The sequence below is a fragment of the Aphelocoma coerulescens genome, chromosome 6, assembly GCF_041296385.1.
Source record: "Aphelocoma coerulescens isolate FSJ_1873_10779 chromosome 6, UR_Acoe_1.0, whole genome shotgun sequence".
Lineage (NCBI taxonomy): Eukaryota > Metazoa > Chordata > Aves > Passeriformes > Corvidae > Aphelocoma > Aphelocoma coerulescens.
The window spans coordinates 27211388-27232021 of NC_091020.1; the positions used below are offsets into that span (position 1 = coordinate 27211388).

The window sequence follows — 20634 nt, forward strand, 5'->3', positions numbered from 1 at the left end:
AACAACCCAGTAGGCTCTAAGGAAGGAAGGCTGCTAGCAAGTGACCTGCTCGCCTCCGTGCAAGCATTTTGCTCCAGGGGATCGGCGACTGTAGGGGTGGAAGCGCAGGAGGGGCCGGGCGGCTGTGGCGCGGCACAGGTAACCCGGGATGCAGGTGTCGGGCAGCGGGGTCCAGCTGAACACCCCTCGCTGGCTGCCTCGAGCTGCAAATCCACCAGAAACGGTCCAAAGAATTTGGTTTGGGTTTTAGTTTGTTTGGTTTTTTGTTTGGGTTGTTTTTTTGGGTTTTTTTTTGTTTTTTTTTTTTTTTTTTTTTTGCTATGGGAGAAGGAATTTTGCTGTTTTGTTTTTATGGGGATTTTGGTGGCATGTTTGCTATTAATATGTCTGGGGGAGGGAGGGCAGGAGGGAGCGAGCAGGTCTCTACAGCTCAGAGGTTAGCATGTGATCAGCTTTCTTCTGGCTGTTGCAGGCAGATTTGGGGTTAGAAAGGCAAAAAGAGGCGATGTCTTTTAGTGGGCTGGTTGATACCATGGAAAAATACAAATGATCTTTCATGCACATCAGCTCTTTTTCAGGTCACAGTGCTTTAGAAATCAGAAAGTATGTGCAGATGAGATTTTCAGTGATTGATAACCCAGCTGCTAATAGAGACATTCAGCAGAAGAAAGAAAAAACTCAGTTTTCTTGTCTGGAGGTGTGCTGGATGGTTTAGGGGTTTTCATCTTGTTTTGACTACTGACCCAGCTTTTAGGCCTCTTGGAAGTGATCCAGTCCTAAACTTCAGCAGAAAATCCTCTAGCAGTTTTCCACGGTGTTTTAAAATGTAAAATTGGTATGATGCAGTCATTTTGTGCCATCTTCTCTTGTGGAGGTTCTGGTTACTGTTTCAGTCTCTCTGTCACCTCTTTCCTCTTTACTGAAAAATCTCTTTAAAGCCCCACTCTCCCTTGCAGGGGAATTTGAATTCCATGATCCATGTTAATCGCTAGAATTTACTTTCCAAATCTCGGTGATGACACTGTGGTGGTTTGCTTGGTACGCACGAGTCAGAAGAGGTGCAAAGAGCAAACTAGGAACTATTTTTTGATTGATGGGGAAACAACATCTTTTAGAGTTGCCTCTAGGTCGCGTGTGAAAAAGGTCGTGTGAGCACGTTGTACTGTTCTGACTTGAAAAATCTGCAATTTAGTGTCTTCATGAGCAAGAAAGGTTTTCTTTCTGTCATTTGGCTGATGGGGAAAGTATCATGAAAACATGGCAATCGTGCTGCACATTCTTTTAACAGATAATTTTGTTTTAAATCTTAAACCTATTTTGGATGATTTATGCAGAGCCAGGCCAGTAAATTAATCAGAGGCTCTTATACAAGGGAATTTTGGCTCTTACTTCAGCCAGAAGTGTACCAATCTGGAGTAGAACTATACTGGCAAAATATGTAACAATATGACAAAAGTCAAGTCATAATCTGGTTAACTGAGGATGTTTCTCTTGCTGGCAGCTGGAAAATTCTGCAATGCACAAGTACCAAAGCAGAAGGGATCTGTATTTGCTTCCCTCATTGCCTGGGCTCTCTGGAGTGACAAATCAGGGAGAGAAAACAAAGGGTGAGCTGAGTTTTGAAGAGAGACCTGAATGGAGGCAGAACACATGACAATGAGAGGAGACTGTCACCTCTAATTAGGTGTGTGCCCTCAGGCAGTTCACATAAACAGGGTAAATGTGAACTAAAACGAGGTGGAAAGTTTGGAAGGCTGTGGACGGACATGCACGGTTTGGCTGTCAATCCTAAACCTGCAGCGTGTTAAGGGTTTCGGCAGGGGAGGAGGTGGCTGCAGCACCTCTTTCCCGTGGACTGCCTGAGCCGCAGGAATCGCGGCCGCCAGCTCTGAGGCGGCAGCGGAGCTCCCGAGCCGCCCTGCCCAAACCCTGTCCCCGTGCTGAGGGAAGGGCTTCTGCGGGAACGCAGCCAAAGGCCGCAACTCCCCTTGTTAGCACAGAGAAACACAGGCAGAGAACAGGTAATACATAATTTTTCTGATGGTTTTGCTTCAGAAAGAAAAAAAAAAGAATTAAAGAAGTAGGACAGCACGTGGAGAAGGAACCAGGCACAGCTGCCGCTTTTCGGCGGCTGCCCCGGTGCAAACAACCAGCACCCGCAGGCGAGATGTGAGGAGCCGTTCTCTCATATCCCGGCGGTTGCCACTGTGAAGCCCCTCCATGGAAGGGCTCAGGCGATGCGATCCCAGTGTAGGCGCTCCGAGCTGTGTCTCACAGGGAAATGGAGGGCGCTTATCAGGCGCGCCTCAGGCCCCCGCTCCCCTCCCCACACCAATGGCTCCTTCCCGCTCCCCCTCCGCCCCACCGACCCACCCGCGATGGTCTCGCCCGAGCTGTTCTCCCCCGCCCTTCCCTCCGAGCAGAACGCGCGCCGGGCCCCGCCCACCGCCATCCCCGCCCGCCGATTGGCTGCGGGGCGGGCGGCAGCCAGCCAATGGCCGCGCCGCGGGTGGCCGTGTCGCTGGGGCAGAAAACACAGGCAGGCAGGGGGCGGGCGCGCGCGCGCGCCGGGGGGCGGGGCTGGGCGGCGGGCGCGCGCGCGCGCGCGCACGGCCGGCAGCGGGAGCGCGCGCGGCGGCGGCTGAGGGGACTCGGCCCGGCCCCGGCGGCCCTGAGCGAGCGGCGGTGCTGCGGGCGCATCCCGGGAGCTGCGGGCGCTCCCGGGCCGCGGCAGCCAGCGCTAGGCCTGTGCTTGTGCGCCAGCCCGGTCCCGGCGGCCTGAGCCCTCGGGCCCGCGCCCAGCGGCCTGCAGCCCTCGGTCCGGCCCCCGGCGGCCTGAGCCGTCAGTCCCGCCCGCTCCTCAGCGCCGGCGCTGCGCCGCCGTTGGTCCCGGCCAGCGGCACGGGTTTGGTAGGAGTACCGGATCTTAACGTGGCTTTTGTATGTGTGGCTGCAGAACAGCAGCTGGTGTTGGCAGGTCTCCAAAGCCTCGGTGATGGGGGTGTTTGCTTAAAGTTAGGGAGGAGGGGGGAAAAAAAGTGTGTGCTATGTGGAAGTTACTCAGGGATGTTTTGCGCCTACGGGAGGTCTTGATAACTTCTGGAAGCTTTGTCCTGCAGCGTGTGTTGTTTCTAAAGGTTAATGTCCCTGCTGAGGTGGAATGCCTGTTTAGATGAAGTGCAGGAAATGGTAGTGGGTGCAGAGCACCGAGTATGTTTTACTGGTGGATTTCAGTGACTTAGAAAAATATCCTTGTCTTATGAATTACTTTAAAAGTATTGTTCATATCACTGATTCTTCTTAAAAACTTCCATCGCATTTGTGTTCTGCCTAAAGTGGCTTCTGTCCATTTTGTTCCCGTATTATCTCTAACACGGATTCTGATGTTTTTAAGGCAGTGTTGGAAATTGTGTTCCCTAGTTGATCGGTAGTGCTGTGTGGTGTAAGTCTGCAAATCAGAAAGTGGTGGGTTTTGGATGCAGTGATAAATACCAGCATCTTGAAGTCCCAGCAATCTGCTGGTTTGAGTTAGTGAGAATGTGCATTGCTAAACTGAGAGTGTATCTCATATCTCCTGATCAGTATGACAGCAGAAGTTGTAAGGCTTGGATATTCCATCATCCTTGTTATAAACAAAGTAGGCTGCTGAATCTCAGAAAGACACCACATGGAAGTTGGATTGTTACTTATTATGTTGCCACAGGTGGAGGATTTAAACTAGGGTCCTGTACAGGAAGAGCATTTCTCCACTTGAAATTTAGAACTTGGTTACGAATGATGAAAGCTGTGATTATTATTTAACACAGGTTTTTTTCCTTTTTTGTCTTTTTCCAAGAGGTGGACAACTGATGGAACATTCCACTAGGAAGAGTAAAACTGTTCTTACAAGGTAGTTTGCGCAGATTAGACTGAGACCCACACGGAAAAATATCTCAACCAGCAGTGACTGGGAACACTTGAGAACTCCTGAATGATTGCTTAAGGTAACTCACAAAAAATGTTTATTTTAAAAAATGTGTGGGGCAGGGAGGACTCTTATTGCACAAGGCTGGGAACTGTTTGGGTTGGCATTAGGAAATACAAGACCATGACAGCTGAATGCTGTGCCCCAAACCAGAGTTTCTTTATTGCCAACGGTCTGTGATGAATCATTGGCCGTTAGTGGGTCTGTGGCAGGCAAGTGGGCATGAAAGGGGAAAACTGGGGAAGAGAAGAAAAGGGGAAGGGAATGCAGTCCTTCCTTGTCACAATCTTACCACCCAACAGTAAACAGTTTTCAGGGCAGCAAAGGATGAGATCGGGGAAAAAAGAGCTACTGAATTCTTATGGCACATACACAAATACCAGTAATATTCCCAGGCCTATGAAGGGATTTGTGAAAATCTTGCAGGTGAAAAAGTGTATGAGGGAATTCTGGGACTGCTTAATTTTTTGTGTACATAAAGGAGAGATGGATGATGCCATCCCATTCACAGTGACATGGGGTGGTTGGGAGAAGAGCAGCTACTAGGGAGGGGGAGAAACAGGAACAGAAAAAGAGAAGTGTTTAAACATGGAGAACTTTATCCCTCGCAGATTGAATGGTGGTTGCCAGGAGCGTTTGAAGGGTGCAGAAGCACAGATGTGAAAGCATGATAGCTGTATGTACACAGACAGTAAAACAAAGACTATGTCCTTGAGGGGCGGATCAGAAATTACCTTGTTTTCTAAGGGCTGGGCTGAACTCGATAAATTGGTACCATTTTATCAGCATCATTCACATGAAGAACGTTTCTCTCGTGGATGCAATTATAACACTGATATTGTATGCTCGTATGGATAACCACTTGGCAGAACAGGACAGTCTAGATTGATAGAGGCGGCTTTTATCAGCTAAAAAAAGCTGCATACATGGGGCTTTTAGCCTTAAAATAACGGCTTTTGTCCCCTTCATAAGCAGCAGAACTGATAGCTGCTAAGGCATCCAGACTTAGATGTTTTGGAGGGTGGTGCTTCTCTCTTGCTACACCATTTACCTTCCCAGGAACTTTTCAGCTGTTACTAATAGTTAATTATAGCTTAACCTCCTCAATTTTTATATTTTGTGAGTGAAACATTTGCATTTTACTTTGGTCTAGTGTTTTTTGTTCTCTAAGCTTTTCTGTTTCTGTTTAGGCCTTGGAGGGAAAGCATTAAGACTTTACATTTCACAGTCAGCTCTGTTAAGCAACTATGGAAATAGAAAAGGAACACATTTATATTACCCCAACAGGTAAGTAATGTATTCAGTTGTTTTGGTTTTTTTTTTACTTAAAATTGCTTAGCTGACCAGAAATGTTCTCTGTAGAACAAGTGTTTCACCAATAATTTTTTAACAATACTATTTAAAAAACAATCATCAAAAACTTACAGAGTAGTTATTTCAATTATATATCATAGATTCCTGCTCTATTACATTTATTTAAAATTTATTAAAATAATAAAGTTAGCATTTCTGTAAGTTACTGAATAGTAGTTGCACTTGCCTCCTTATCATCTGAGTTCAAGTAGTGCTGGTGTGAAGAAAAGAATAAGCTTAGAAGTAAAATGTGTAGGTGTGTTTAAGATGTACAAACTCTGCTTTTATGCAACTATTTACCTTAAAATTAGGGGGAAAAATGTTGAAGAGCTTGACTGGAAATGGGCTGGCATGGGAAAAATTTAGGAAGTACATGTTAAAGACTGCCATGTAATTGACTGTCCATATCACACATTTCTTTTATGATGCTTAGTCAGGGTAACACAGATTCATGTTGTTTTCTGTATCTTCCAAACGTTATGATGGTCTGCACTGACTCTTTCATGTCAAAGAGGTTTTGAATGTTTTTAAGGATAACATGTATTTATGTTAAGATGGCAGTAATGCAGTTGAGGTGGCAACATATTCCATAATCATATGGAGTTGATGTTCTGATATTTAAGCAAAATTAGGTTAATGCAGAAGATACCTTGGTTCTCAACATTTTAGGATTATATTTGGATAATAGGTGGAAAGCTGCAGGAGAGCTGGTTTGAGTGAGTTTGAACAGTTTAAATTGGTAGAAGGCTTTCTTAATGAAGGTAGAACCATAAAAGCACAGATTTTAAGTGAGCCTGCTAGGCTTAATGGCAGGGTAATGAGATAAATTTGGATAACTTCTTAATATATAGTAAATAAAGTATTAAAGTTGATTCAAGACTGCTACTGCCTATATATGTATCTGTTATATGATGTGAAAATGAGAAGCTGGAAAGGAGATCTGCACCATTTTATAGGTTCTTGTTATTTCATTTTATTTTATAAATTTTTGGAAAATATGTGTTTAGCCTGTTTTTTCAAGCCTAACTAGGTAACTAATAGTGGAGGGCCAGTTGGTTACCATATTATGGAGAAAGAGGTTGCAGCTGGAAGTGACAGTGTTATATAAAAAACGGTTTAGTAGTGCAGTGAAAAATACTAATTCTTATGGGTTGGATGTTTCCTGTGGAGGATTTCCTTTAGTCTTGAACCTCAGATCAGGATTGTGTAAGAAGGTTGAACTGTAACCTCCCCTTTAATCCTTAGCTGTTGAAGTCAGGACTCACTTGTGTTAGTTGTTGGCCATTTTCTTTGGAAACTGAGAAAGAAGTAAGGGTCTTCGAAGAGTAGAGTTTCTGGACAGCCAGGTCTCAGGTCTAAACTGGAGAAATTCATGGGAGACTGAGCATGAAGAAGAATTTGCGTGCATTTGACTGAGAAGAGCTGGTTATTGCTGATGGGGTCTCCTGGGGAATGAGAGGAAGGAAACCTGTTTGGGTTTGCTCGTTTTTTCCCCCCTCTGTTAGATTTATGCAAATCTCTCATTGTTTTATTAAAATGTTAGACAAACTGAGAAAGCTGCTTGTGAGAAATTTTTTCCTGGATGTGACGCATGCTTTTCTTTTTTAGCTTGCTGCAAGCGTAAAAGGAATGCTTTTGTGGGAGTAATGAGTGGAAAGACGAAGCTTAGCCTGGAATGGCTGCATTTTTGCTCAGCTGTAGCATTCATATCTGTGAACACCAGTGTCTAAATGTTATTTCTTTGATCACAAAGGAGGCAGTTTCATCAAAGTTTTCTCCGTTTGTAGAGTAATATCCTCTTTGATATAAATGCTTGAAGATTGGCAATATTTCATTAGTGCACTTTGCTTTCAAAACAATTTTTCATTAACCTGTTTTGAAGTGAAAAAAACATACTTCTGAGAGGTATTGCCAAATGTATGTTGCTAATGAGAAAGTATCAGAATGGTGAATTAATATATTAGCTAAGTTCAAATGTAAATATCTTCATATTCTGGGTTTGTAGCAGTGAGCTTTTCTGTAAAGCAGTTTTGGAAAAGCAGCTTCTTCTGAGTGCCCTCCTATTGCCCTGCTAGTGTCCGGGCTATGGGTTGTGTCTTCAGGACTCCACTCAGTTCTCAAGAAACGGAGAACTGTGTAACAGGGAGCTGAGGCTGTTCCCTTAGTGCGTTTGTCTTCTAGTTTGCAAGGACTCCCAGGGTACTCACTGGAATGTAAAGAGGTCCTCAGGTGCTTTTTCTTTTCTTTTTTTTTTTTTTTTTAAACTTGATTAGTTAAGGGGAAGAATAGCTTTTGTTTATAGTGCTCTGAATAAGACATCCTGCTGAACCACACAGCGCAAGTGGGGGACAACTTAACTTTGTAAGACTTTAGACCTAAACATAATATGTGCTTTAGCTTCCTCAGAGAGTGAAGTTACTGCACTTCTCAGTGCTCTAAGACATTTACAGATCCTTAAGTTGTGAGTTTCTTGTTGGGTACAGAACAAGCCTATTATATTTGTGTTGTGTTTAGCGAGTCTCGACAGAAGCTACAGTGAAGGACAATAGAGAAGAGAGATCCCACTGATTCAAAGGACTATGTATTCTATGAGTCTTCATTACCAAGCTCTCCAAGCTTTGTATTGAACAGCATTTTTTCCCCCATAACTTTAAAAACAACAAATAAAAGTAGTGATGTTTTTATATTTTTCTATGGCTAAGTTGTTGCTTTTCTTGCTAGTGAGCTGTGTTTGAAATTCCTTGAATTGAATAAGGGGAATGTTGGTTGATGATTTACGGAGTTAATTTCACTTTGGTGAGGAGTCTTTTAACATCAGTGAGTTCCTACAGAATTTACTCTATTGGCAGTTTTCTTTGTTTCTAAATCAAGAGAAGAGTGGGTGGAGTGAGAACGAGGCACTTAGATCTAATGCACTGAGGAGTTCTGATAGTTTTTGTTTAACAAGGGTGGGGTTTTCTGTGGTTTACATATTTATGTATGGTTTTGTTAATTTGCTTTCCAGTTCTTGACATCTACTCTGTTTAGATTGTGGATATTTTCTGCAGGGGAATAAGAAACTCCTTATTACTGCAATATGTAGATATATCTTAAAAACAACATTTGCCTTAACACTGTTGGAAACAAGAGTTCCATATAATGTTATAATCCTTTCTAAATGCAATGTGTTTTGGTATTCTGACATAAAAGATTTTTTCTTCTGTCTTCTTTTTAAGAACTTGAGAATCTAAATGATGCTCCATTTTCTGGTGATGAAGAAAATGGTGTGTCTGAGGAACGAAAAACTGAAATCAATGGAAATTGGATTCCTGCAACTTCAATTACCGAAGCCAAAATAAATGCTAAAGCAAAGAGACGGCTGAGGAAAAACTCTTCTAGAGATTCTGGGAGAGGAGACTCTGTTAGTGAGAATGGAGAGACACTGAAGATTGGAGTTGTACCAACGAGCCCAAAGGGGAAACTCCTGGACAGGCGATCCCGGTCTGGGAAGGGAAGAGGTCTACCAAAGAAAGGTTTGTGTAGCTTAGTGAAGAGAGTAGAAAGAGAAAGATAAAGATTTGTTCAAAGCACAGTACATTTTTTTCTGCTGGGAATTGTGTTCATAAACCACAGTCTCTGTGCAGGCATTTGGCCCTTTATGTTAGTGGGTGCCAGTAGCAGGTAGCAGCAAATATAATATGTCTGTGATCAATCAACATCTGTCTTTGAGGGAAGTACCTTTCCTTAGCAGACTTAATACACAAATTTGAACTGTTGGTAGTTCACAGGACTATTACTAATGCAAATTTAAATCATGATTATATTTGAAAGTACAGTTTCAACCTTCAGTAATTCTTGTGAAGTTCCATACTGCTTCTAGTGTCTTACTGGAAAGTGATGAAAAGTGGCTGTGGAACTGGGAACTTGTCAGACAAACACACCCTTTTTAGCATATATTGTTAGTCAGGAGATGGGCACAAACAGTGATAGATCACTTTTAAGTTAAAGAATATTGTGTTGAACTCAGAAGTGTTTGTCGACTGGCGGTCCTTACTTACTCTCCCATATTTTGCCAGGTGGAGCAGGTGGTAAAGGAGTTTGGGGGACACCGGGTCAAGTGTATGATGTGGAAGAAGTAGATATTAAGGATCCAAATTATGATGATGACCAGGTATGCAAATAGTTTCTTTGCAGTGTTGGTTTATATTTCCTTTTATCGATTTCAATGGCCTTGTGAGTTAATATGAATGTCAGCCTGGCTACACTAAATGCTCATTTTTATGCTCAAGAATAGATTATTGGCTAGTAAAAAGTCAGCTGGTATAGAAGTCACAGTGGAATATTCACAAACCTTACCCACAAGCCCTCTTTCTATGCCTGAGTAAGCAGCATCGCTTTCCCAGGTGTGTTCTCCACTGCTGATTCCCATGGAGGTGGATGTTGCAGTGATGCTCTGTACTGCACACAGGCACTGTGTTAAAAACGCAACAGGTTGCTCAGGTTGGGAGTTTAGTAGGGACAGTGTCCTTTATAGATTTTTCTCTTCCCTGTATTCCCAGCCCACCCAATGTCTTGTCTGCTTGGTGTAAACAGTTCAAACCAGCGTGAAGTCGATAGCCTGGGTATTTTATTGGCATATGTTTATTTAGAATATGTTATGGAAGATTGTATCTTACAGCCATATTACTGGGGCAAGGGGAAAGAAAGCAAAGCTTATTGGGCAGAGGGGATCTCTGTCACTGAAAGGGAAATGCTGATTACAAACACAGATTGCTGAAGTCTCTGAGATAATACAATTGCAAGACTGACCATAAGTACGTTCTGTATGACATAAGAACAATGGTGGTGTCCTTTTAGTAGAGGCTGTTTGCTGTGGCCATAGCTGCTGAAAGAATGGTATCTGGGAATATCAAAGTCTTCTTCCAGGGAAAATCAGTTTTCCCTAAAATTCGACACTTTACATTAACTGAAACAGCCATTAAAAACGGAGCTGACAAGTGCATAGAACAAAGCTTATTGAAGAAGGAACATTCTGTGTAACTTTGGTATGATGGAAGGATAGGTTTTTTGATTTCTGCTATACTTCTTGACCATGAAAAGTTTCTTTCCATTAAACATTAGTTGAAAAACCTCTTTGTTCAGATGTCTTTGTTCAGCTCTGTAGTATTGCTCTGAATGTTGTTTCTGTAGGTGTGGAGTAGGGAACTGAATTAGAGCAGGGAGATCAGGTGCTGCTGGAGCTCTGCAGGACAGGTGATACATGAGGCAGTTGCTGTGTGACTCTTTTTTCCCTTAGGAAATGTCTTTACTCACAAATATTCTGAAAGTGCCTTTTCTGTGATTTGTGCATGGCACCGCCTGTCTGGTCACACGGTCACTAAGGAAGAGGGAACGAGGCAGGTTTCCTGCCAGGGATGGGAGTGCCACTTGCAGGGGAAGGTGCTGTGGCACAGCCAACTTTGCTGGGCTGGGACAGGAGCTTCTGTTGCTCTCACTTCAGTATGGAGGCATCTGACCTTTGCTCCTGTGGTATCAGTGGAATCCTAGGAACAGAGTTCGGTGTGTTTACCATTATTTAACAGTAAATTCAGCCCTTCAGTTGAATTCAGCTAACAGTAAATTCAAAATATGAAGAAGTATGACAATTAGCCAGCATTGTCTACGCTTTAATAGTAGAGACAGAGGCTAATGTTTTTTGGAAGAATATTGACTACCAAGAACAAAGCATTATGGATTTTAAAAAATCTGTCTTAATGCTATTAGTGGTGCATAAGGTGTAAGAAGAGACAGTAAGGGTATCTGCTTTTGTTGTCTTTTAAAACAGGAGAACTGTGTCTATGAAACAGTAGTTTTACCTCTTGATGAAAGAGCATTTGAAAAAACTTTAACACCAATCATCCAGGAGTATTTTGAACATGGAGATACTAACGAAGTTTCGGTATGTTTTGTACCTTTTTATTTCTTTGTTTTAGGGGGCAAAGCTGTAGCATACAGGGTAATGCAATTGCTAGCTATGAACAAATTTATAGAGAAGTTGGCAAGAAATGTACTATAAGAATACCCAAACAGTTATATTAAGCACATGAGCAGAAGCATATATGTAATTGTATAAATATAAGCACATAAATATTGATTTGAAGTCTCTTTATATATTTAAATAATAAAAACTATGAAATCTCATTGTTTCATTTTTCAAATCTTATCTAGGAGATGCTGAAGAATTTAAACCTTGGTGAAATGAAATACAGTGTGCCAGTGCTGGCTGTTTCCTTGGCATTAGAGGGGAAGGCTAGTCACAGGGAAATGACATCTAAACTTATCTCCGACCTTTGTGGGACAGTAGTAAGCAAAACTGATGTGGAAAAGTCCTTTGATAGACTGCTCAAAGAACTACCTGAATTGGTGTTGGACTCTCCCAGGGCACCACAGGTATATTTGTAAATCTTTATGACAGTAGTCAGAAGCTTTTTGTGGCTAAAATAGGTCAAATAAACTGAAGTAGACTCCGTATTTTGAAAAATATCTATTGATTTTCTTACTGTCTGTAATCCTCTCCTAATTACCCAGGCTGTGTTTTCACTTTGAAACAGCTCATTTAAATAAAATCTGAAAACCAAGCACATTGTAACTAACTTAGAAATTCTTTGAAATTCAGCATTTCATTAAAAATGCTTCTGTTTTATTGCAGTTGGTGGGCCAGTTCATTGCTAGAGCTGTTGGAGATGGGATCCTAAGCAGTACCTACATAGATGGCTACAAAGGCACTGTGGATTGTGTCCAAGCTCGGTAATTTCCTTGCTTTCTGTATAGAGACAGTTTTCTATTCCAAATGTCAAAGATGATGATCAGGAATTTGCAGCTTCAGAATAAATCATGCAGTTCTTTAACTTTTTTTTTTTTTTAATTTAAAATGAAAAAGAAAACCCCTAAAATCTGCAACAAAACCAACAAAATCCAGAATGACTCAAGTCAGAGGAGAAATACTGAGTTCTGAAAAATGTATTAATACATTTGAGTTCAGTTTGTCAGGTTTGTTGTCCAGCTTATGCTTGAGGGTGAAAAAATGAGCTGAAACAAGAAGTGGTTATAGAAGGTTTTGTCTTAGAAAAAGCTTTAATGTGATTAATGGGTAAATATAGCATCAGGACAGCTGCTGTAAATATGTTGTGAAATACACAAGGGATTAACTGTTTTGCCTTACAAAGGTTTGAAGCTTATGCAGTGATTTCTGAGACTTTCTCTGTAATGCTCTATTTGTCAAGAAGTACAATTGTTTCCCATGTCAGTGTGAGAAGTTTGAAGGAGCAATCTCTGACAAAGAGGGATGTTTTAATAATGAGTCATGTTTTATTTTTCTTACCCCCATAAGTGTATGTTTCAGGCTTGGTGTGGAGGTGCTGAACTCCTGTGTCTTCCAGAAGTTGCATTTGCAGTGATTATAGTTGGGCACTTTCAGAAGGAAGAGCAGTGCTTAGCTGCCTACCTTGGGGGCTCAAATTGAGAAAATTGACTGTCACTTATACAAATGTGTCCTGTGATTTGAAGGATTGTGGCCTGCATTCTGCACATCTGGGATGCTTTGCTGCCTTTGTTATTTCTTGGCCAGTCTTTCCTGCTCATTAAATCTTGGTGAATAGAGTTATTGTTATTGGCTTGCCCCCAGCATGAGGACTGGGAGAACTGTTCCTCCTTTACATGGATGGTACATACTGTATCTGAGACTTCTTTTTTTTCACCTTACTTCCCTTTTTATTATTTTTTCAATAAACAGGCATCCCTAGCTTGTGCCATTTTTCCATCTACATATTTACCTTCTGAAGTGTTTCCTTTGGCTTAAATTCTAAAGGTTTCATAATTCTTTAGACCCAAACAGAAAATAGTATTTCAGTAGAAAAACTGTTCTTGAGTGTGGCAGCAACTCAGGCCTTTTTTGTTTGAGTTCCACCTGCCAAGCTGCATTCCTGGAGGAGCCTGGATACAATCCATCTCTGCATAAGAAAATACTCAGCTGTTTTTTGTGAGGATGTTTCAGGTTCTGCATTGGTGATTCAATCTACAGGATTGTTACCTGTCCTTACCCGTGGTATGACCAGGAGTATAAAGGGGACGGAAAGACCATGTGGGGAGCTTATTTGCTGGATTTTTGATCCAGATGGTCCCCATGGAGCTGATAACCCTGACCTCTTCCCAAAGATCTGGTAGCTCTGTCTGAGGAGAAATGGCCATGGGGGAAGTTGCAGATGCATTTGATGTTCTGTAATCACATTTTAAGCACCGACTTTGCCTTTAGAGCTGCGCTGGACCGAGCCACAGTGCTGCTGAGCATGAGCAAGGGAGGAAAGCGCATCGACAGCGTGTGGGGGGCAGGAGGGGGCCAGCAGTCTGTGAAACACCTGGTCAAAGAGGTAATGACAAAACTCCCCTCTCTCCAGTTGGCTGTTGGTCTAAGCTTACCTTGTTTGGGGTAGAGGGAAGAGTGACATGTATTCTGTACTAAAATGATGTCTTATGTTATGAGTGTTGGTTTGGTTTTGTTGTTTGGACTTCCTTTTTCATATAATTGAGTTACGTAATTTTTACAAACTGATGTAGATAATTTTGTTAATTTTGTAGTATTTGTCACTGGTGGGAACATGCTAGTGCCATATTCTGTATTGCAAGTATATGGGGTTTTTTTGCTTTAAGCAAAATTTGTAAGCATTTAGCTTTCTTAGACCTCACATGTAGTGATGAAGTAATTAAAAGAGCCGAGATGAAACTGACTAAACTAGATAAACTATTATTTTTTTGGTGTTGCTGATCAAAAGCACAGTAATAACTGAAAAAAAGAGAGAGGAAGAAACAAGAATATTTAGAGATCCACGCCATGAAGGCAGCAGGTCTAAAGGAAAAAGGCCGTCTTACAGTTTCTAGGTTGGGAGTGTAACAGATGATAGGAGGAGGCATTCAAGGGAGAAGATAAACTTAATCACACCCATATTCACCTTTTAGGGTGATACACAGCTCAAAAAGCACTGGTTTTGGTGCTTGTGTATCAGCACTGTGGATAGGTATTTGGCTTACACTGTGTTTCAGGTTACTGGTAACATCTCCATTTAATTAATACCTGAATTTAATTACATTTATAAAAGCATTGGTAGCAACTTCAAGGAACTGACTGGCTGCTGGGTTGATAGGGGATTATCAAAACAGTTGACAACTTTTAAATTTTGTATCTAATTAGTGTTGGGTTTTTTGTTTTAAAATTCAATAGATTGATATGTTGCTGAAAGAGTATTTGCTTTCTGGAGATGTATTGGAAGCTGAACGCTGCCTTCAGGAACTGGAAGTACCCCATTTTCACCATGAACTTGTATATGAAGTAAGGAGAAATCAGAGTCCCTTTAATAATTACGGGTATTTTGATGTGGGCATGCAAATAATATAACTGGCATCTAAAGCTTAGGTTGCTTGTTCTGTTATTTGAATAACTAAATTGTTCCATGTAAAGTTAATGGTTTGTGTGCTCATTTGTGTATGCATCGTGCAACAAGTAAGCTGCTGCTGGGAAGATCAAAAAGTAATTTTTGGGGGTTAAATAGTTGAATTCAGATTATTACAAAGAAAATAAGAAAATAAGATCTCAGTTTATTTTCTGCTGAGGAATAGCAGCAAAAAAACCCTCCCATGCTTTGTTTTGGTGTTTATTTCCTTCTAGTTTCAGATATCTGGGTATTCTAATGGGTGTTACCTGTTTTGTTAAGTTACAGAGCTTCCTTTTTCGGGGTGGGATTGTTTCACCCAGCACATTTGTAAAAGCTCACATATTTCAGACCCAGCCTATATGGGAGACGGTTCCCATTTGTACTCTTTTATCTGCCAAATTGGAAAATGGTTGTTTACCAATAAAGCTGAACACCCACAATCTCCAAAATTTCCTTTTCAGTAAATTGACTTGGTACAGAAAATTCCTTCACAATAGAACTGCAGAATCATTTCAGTTGATGGAGGTTGTGGAGTATTGTAGATTTTAAGCTTCTGACTCCTTCTAAAATCATAGATAAGAAACCCCCATGGATACAAAATTAAAACCCCATGGATATGAAATTGATTTCACAAAATTAATTAATTGCCATCTGTACATATGGATACAGCTGTGTAGTGCTGAAACCAGAGACAGAAAGGCAATGTTTTTCGCTCTGTCTAGTCCTTTCTGGTTTTTCGTACCTTTTATCTTACCCAATGAACTTCTCATCAGTTTTTCTTTTCAAGTAATAATAATAATATTAAACTGAAATGGTGAGTGCATGTATCAAATGGGCTTTTTTCCCCAGAAAATTCCTAATCATTCACTCCTTTCTGTACCTCATATGTTCACACACCATGTACCTGAGCCACTGTTTTCATTTTAGTCAAAACACTTGCATGATTTGTTTTAGGCCATTGTACTGGTTTTGGAGTCAACTGGAGAAAAGACCTTTAAAATGATACTGGATTTGTTGAAAACTCTGTGGAAGTCTTCTGTCATTACTGTGGACCAAATGAAAAGAGTAAGTATGGCATTTAGAGAACTTTGCATAAGGTCTTCCAAAATTTCCAGCTGCCTTTATGCAGTTAAACGGTTAAAATGATTCATCTAAAATGCTGCAATATTGCTTCATTTTTTTAAATTTGTGTTTTTATCTGGTAGTTCTTTGTAACTGAAATAGTACAATAAAGGCCTGCTAATTACAAATATCAAGTAGAGCCATATAGAAACCAGTATTTTGCACAGCTGGAATCATCTGTGACTTTACTTCTCAGGATGAGTATAGGACGGCAGTTCTGTCCCAGGGCAGACTGGGGACCACAGCAAGACTTACATAAAAATTCACCCAGCTGAGTTGCTGGTGGGAAGTGATGAAGTAATCTCTGGTAGTTTCTTCCCTGCTGCATAAACTGTTGTGTTGGTCATTTGTGGCCACATTTTGTTCATTTACCTGGAAGATATATTAATTTTCTTCCCATGTTACTACCCATGTAGTAACAGGCAGGCTAACATAGAGATTTTGTACTATCTGGATTTCTCACTTCTAAAGAAGTTAAAAGTTCAGATTGTGTTTTTATGTAGATAGGTATTTGTATAATGCCATGGTATTGGCTGATATTATATACCTTATTTCTCTACTGACTTGTAGCTGCTCTGCTTTAGGTTTGTTGAAACTATCCACATATGTGTGAAACCATATAAAAAAAATTAATCCTCTGTAGTGCAGAAGGGTATTTAAAAACATTGTAATAAAATCATGGAATAACCAGATGATTATTTGAATCCTTACACTGCAGGGCTATGAACGGGTTTACTGTGAAATCCCAGACATTAACCTGGATGTGCCACACTCCTATTCTGTGCTCGAGCGCTTTGTAGAGGAATGCTTTCAGGCTGGAATCATCTCCAAACCACTGAGAGACCTGTGCCCTTCAAGGTACTTGTTTCATTGTATATAGGCAAAGGCAGTGCTCTTCATTTCTGTCATAGGTTACAGAAAGCAGCATCTTAGGACAAAAGTGTTACTGATTGGAAGTGGAAACTGGAGGATGGACAAACAGTTGGACTGGTAAAAAGTGTTTTAAGAAGCTGCACTGATGTGAAACCTGTTATGTGGAGGCTGGGATAAATACTTAAGGAAAGGCAGCCTCCTGTGAATCCCAGGCAGGACCCCTCAGTGCTCCCCAGAGGATAAAGGCTGCCTCTCCTCTGCTTTCCTGATTTGCTTGGTAGAAATCAGTGCAGCACCAAGCTGGAAGATCCAGGTGTCACAATGGTCCATGTAGTTACAGTGGAAAACTGTCAGTTATACTGGGGAAATGAGAAAAAAATCCTTCAAAAATGGTTTAAACTTACCAGTATGATTAGAGTTCTAAGATGAGACAACCAGTCCTAATGTTTATATAAAAAGGAACAGAACACTAATATGTGATAAGCTCTACACACCCCATCTCTCCTATCTGTCCTGTGATACATACAGTGCTTTTGGTTTGTTATGGTTTGGTTACTTGTAGCATAAATAATGCTGTTTGAACTGTAGCTAAATCAGTATGCTGTCACCTCCTTACTGGTCACAAAACAGTTAATAAGTTTAATTTCTTCTTTTAAAATAGGATTATTCAGTTTTATGCATTGGGAATACTATTTATTTAACAGGTCTTTTCTATTTTGGGTGTTTTGTTAGAGTTCTTAAACTGTCTTGACAGCTTGTGGTAAATTTGGATCTCAAAATGTTAGCATCTTTATCAAGAACAGCCTCCATTTGTGGATTTTACACTTAAAACTCTGTGTGTGTGTGTGTGTGTTGATGTCAAATGTTTTGCAGGTTTGGGGGTGTGGGAGGGCTGAGAGTCATCACTGCATTAAAAGTTTGATTATACTTTGGTTACCAGTTTTATGTTGAGAGGCAGTTTTGGTTTGTGTACTTCAGTTTTAGGTAGAAACCTGCCATCCCTCGGTTTCCAAACAAGCATTTTTAAGCAGCTGAGCTGACATTGTGATCACTGCTAACCTTGCTGAACTTACACTTTATATTTGACTTCCAAGACCAAGAGAAGATTCTTCTCAGTAAGAAAAAACAAGCAATGCTACTCTGAATTGGTGAAAAGATACTTTCTACTTTCTTACAGGGGCAGGAAGCGCTTTGTGAGTGAAGGAGATGGAGGTCGTCTTAAGCTGGAAAGCTACTGAATGTGAGAACTGCCTCCTGAAGCCTTACAAGCTGAAAGGGAACATGGCTTGCTATCGATATATACAAACACGCATGCTCCTCTGGTGTGTGTATGTATGTATGTATACACATCTAGGACATGCCAAATTTAAGAGTTGCTTAGCACAGTTCATATTTTTTTAAGAGCACATGTTTTGGGTACAAATTGTTTCTTTTTTTTTTTTTTTTTTTTTTTTTAATAGTTTTGTATATTTCAGGAAGAAGTGTTCTTTCTTTGGGCATATAGTAGAACAACTGGCCACTCTGCTGTGGTGGTGCCTTCAAATAAGCTATCTCTGTATGTGCCATGTTTATGACCTAATCATTCCACGTGTGCATCGATGTCTTGACTGCCGCTCGCTATTTCCAGGACAGTGCTGTCATCATAAAATCACTGGTTTATACAAAGCTTTATTATAGAAGGGTCAAGTTAAGCTGCTGTGATCCCATTTCCATTGCTGCTGAAGAAATACTGTGCTTTGGGAGGAAAAAAAAAATAGCAGTTTCTTTGTTTTAAAGAGCCCAAGAAAATACAGTTGGGTCACAAGACAAATTCATCTGTTTCAGGGGAGAACACTGGTTGGTTTCAGCCCCCATGTACCAAACCTGTCTTTTTTTTCTATGTAACTGGAAAAGTGAAAAGTTCTGGTAAAACATATTAAAAATATTTTTTGTGAAGCTCTTGTTTCTGCCTCCTTTTTATTTATTTTACACAGAACAAATTAAGCAGTACATCTAACGCTGCCCTTTGGTATTGCCGTCAGGAGGAGAGCACCGAGTAATTAAGCTCATGGTTAAGTAAGTATTTACGAGATCTGTTTTGGAAAACACAACTGACTTGCGTAGGAGCGTCTAGGCTGGCACAGATACTGTGAACGTGTCTTTGCAGCACAGCTTTGCCAAGCCCTTGCTCAAGAACAAGACGGACCTAAGGGAACTCGCTTACACGGTGGAGCCTCTCCTTTGTTTCTCAGTTTCTTGTCAAGATTTCAGGTGTTCCGAAATGCTGGGAATAGCCTTTCCAGGGCCGGGAATACTCTGTTCTCTAGGAGCCAAGCGCTTCAGTGCTCGAGCAGGTCTGGTAAGCCCGGCTTGGAGCAGTGGGGTTGTGTAACTCGCCTCCTCCCGCGGTCCGAGGGGCTCTGGTACCTCTAAAGACGCGTTTAAAACATCGCCTGGGCAGCAACCAGCGCACCTTCTACAGCAACAGCGCCCGACGCGCGGCCTCCCCTCCCAGCCCGGCAGCACCGCCCGCGTTCAGGCCCCGCTTTCATCCGCAGCCCCGTTACACAGCGGTACCTCCGCTCGCGGGTGCCGCCGGGCGCGACCCTCCCCGCGCTACTGCCGGGGCGGTGCGGCCCCCGCGGACGGCGGCGGGGCCGCCTCGGGCGCCTGGGCCGCCTCCAGCGCCGCCCGCTGCAGCTTCTCCAGCTTCTCCAGCGATACCGACTTGAGGGGCAGGATCTTGGGCTTGCACAGCACCATGGCGGCCGTGTCCTCCACCGACAGCTGCCCTGCAAAGAGAGAAAAGGGCCGTGAGCGAGCGCCGCGCCGGGCCGGGCCGGGCCGGGCCGGGCAGTGCTCGCCGCCGCTACCTTGCTTGGGCAGCACCTCCCGGAGCGCTCCCGTCCCCTCCGGCATGGCGGCTCCGGCACGGCCCCGCCCCCGGGAACAACTACAGCTCCCAGCTTCCACTGCGCGGCGCCCCACCCACGCACTCCGTCATGTCCCCGGTGCATGCTGGGAGTGGTAGGCCGAACGGGGCTCCGGCCACAATGCGCGTTGGGAACTGTAGTCCTTGGCGTGGCGCTGCGCTTGGGCAGCCCTGGACGGGGCGGGAGCGGCTCCCCCGGGACTATCCCGGTCCCGGGATGCCGGGGTGCCGCCCCCCGCCTCGGCTGCGCCGGGCTCTGCGCTGGGGCGGAGCCGTTCCACCTGCGTGGGCCTGCCTGTCCCTGGCGAGCCGCTGCCTGCCCGCCTGCCGGGGCCCGCCGCGGAACTCAGGCTTTGGGGCGCTTTTATGGTTTATTTTCTGCTTCTGTAAATAAAATCCCCAGCAGACACCGTCCAACAGACGGGCGTGGCCAGGGCGTACGCGTCCCGGTTTTCGTTTCCAGGCAGCGCCTCGGGATTCACGATGTGAATCATGCTGCTGTTTGACATGTAAACAGCAGTAAAAGCCGGTGTCTTTTTAAACACTGAGAGCTTAAATGTCGCCGAACCTGATGGGCCAGTGCACCCAGATCCCCCACGCCCCCCACAGGGGTCCGCCTTTTGGAGGATCTTTGCCACCGGGAGCAGCTTCCCTGGGAAACCCCCGCGGGGAGCTGCGTGTGACCCGGGATCGGCGGAGAGGGATTCACCTGTCCTGTGCCTTGGCGATGCCCCAGCAAGCCCCGATTCCGGGATGTGTTGTAATTTTAGAGTTTGCTGATGAGCTTGCCTGTGTGCCCTGCACACCCTGTGTGCCTGGGGATTGGCAGGTCAGGTAATCCTGCTAACCTGGCCTGGGCAGGCGGGGACGGCTCCTGTCCGTGCTCTGGGATTGAGATCTGGCTGCTCGCTTTGCACAGGGACTGGCCGTGGATGAGTAAAATGAGGGAGAAAATGATCTTTGCTGAT

At 43.0% G+C, this 20634-nt stretch overlaps 2 protein-coding genes across 3 annotated transcripts; one reads left to right on the forward strand and one right to left on the reverse strand.

The window, feature by feature from the left end:
• PDCD4 (programmed cell death 4) lies at positions 1–18690 on the forward strand. 2 transcript variants are annotated; one of them, XM_069020006.1, is made up of 13 exons: positions 1–138; positions 3836–3983; positions 5155–5251; positions 8533–8829; positions 9373–9467; positions 11121–11234; positions 11504–11725; positions 11985–12082; positions 13587–13701; positions 14550–14657; positions 15715–15825; positions 16601–16740; positions 17933–18690. In XM_069020006.1, exons 3-13 carry the CDS (start codon positions 5212–5214, stop codon positions 17991–17993), a joined length of 1401 nt encoding a protein of 466 aa, XP_068876107.1. In that variant the 5' UTR covers positions 1–138; positions 3836–3983; positions 5155–5211; the 3' UTR covers positions 17994–18690. The 2 variants fall into 2 exon arrangements, with proteins under 2 accessions (XP_068876107.1, XP_068876109.1); XM_069020008.1 differs by lacking the exon at positions 1–138 and adding an exon at positions 2631–2910.
• On the reverse strand, positions 18408–19686 carry BBIP1 (BBSome interacting protein 1). Its single transcript, XM_069020009.1, has 2 exons — positions 19608–19686; positions 18408–19526 (listed from the first exon to the last, which is right to left on the reverse strand). The coding sequence occupies exons 1-2, from the start codon at positions 19651–19653 to the stop codon at positions 19351–19353; spliced, it is 222 nt and encodes a 73-aa protein (XP_068876110.1). The 5' UTR covers positions 19654–19686; the 3' UTR covers positions 18408–19350.
• Between the last annotated feature and the right edge of the window lie 948 nt (positions 19687–20634).

Bases quoted from the DNA above. Each gene is read 5' to 3' on its own strand.
- PDCD4 (XM_069020006.1), top strand. From the start codon at position 5,212: ATGGAAATAGAAAAGGAACACATTTATATTACCCCAACAG. The intron at 5,252-8,532 runs GTAAGTAATGTA...CTTCTTTTTAAG, and splicing joins CATTTATATTACCCCAACAG to AACTTGAGAATCTAAATGAT. The intron at 9,468-11,120 runs GTATGCAAATAG...CTTTTAAAACAG, and splicing joins CAAATTATGATGATGACCAG to GAGAACTGTGTCTATGAAAC.
- BBIP1 (XM_069020009.1), bottom strand. From the start codon at position 19,653: ATGCCGGAGGGGACGGGAGCGCTCCGGGAGGTGCTGCCCAAGCAAG. The intron at 19,527-19,607 runs GTAGCGGCGGCG...CTCTCTTTGCAG, and splicing joins GGAGGTGCTGCCCAAGCAAG to GGCAGCTGTCGGTGGAGGAC.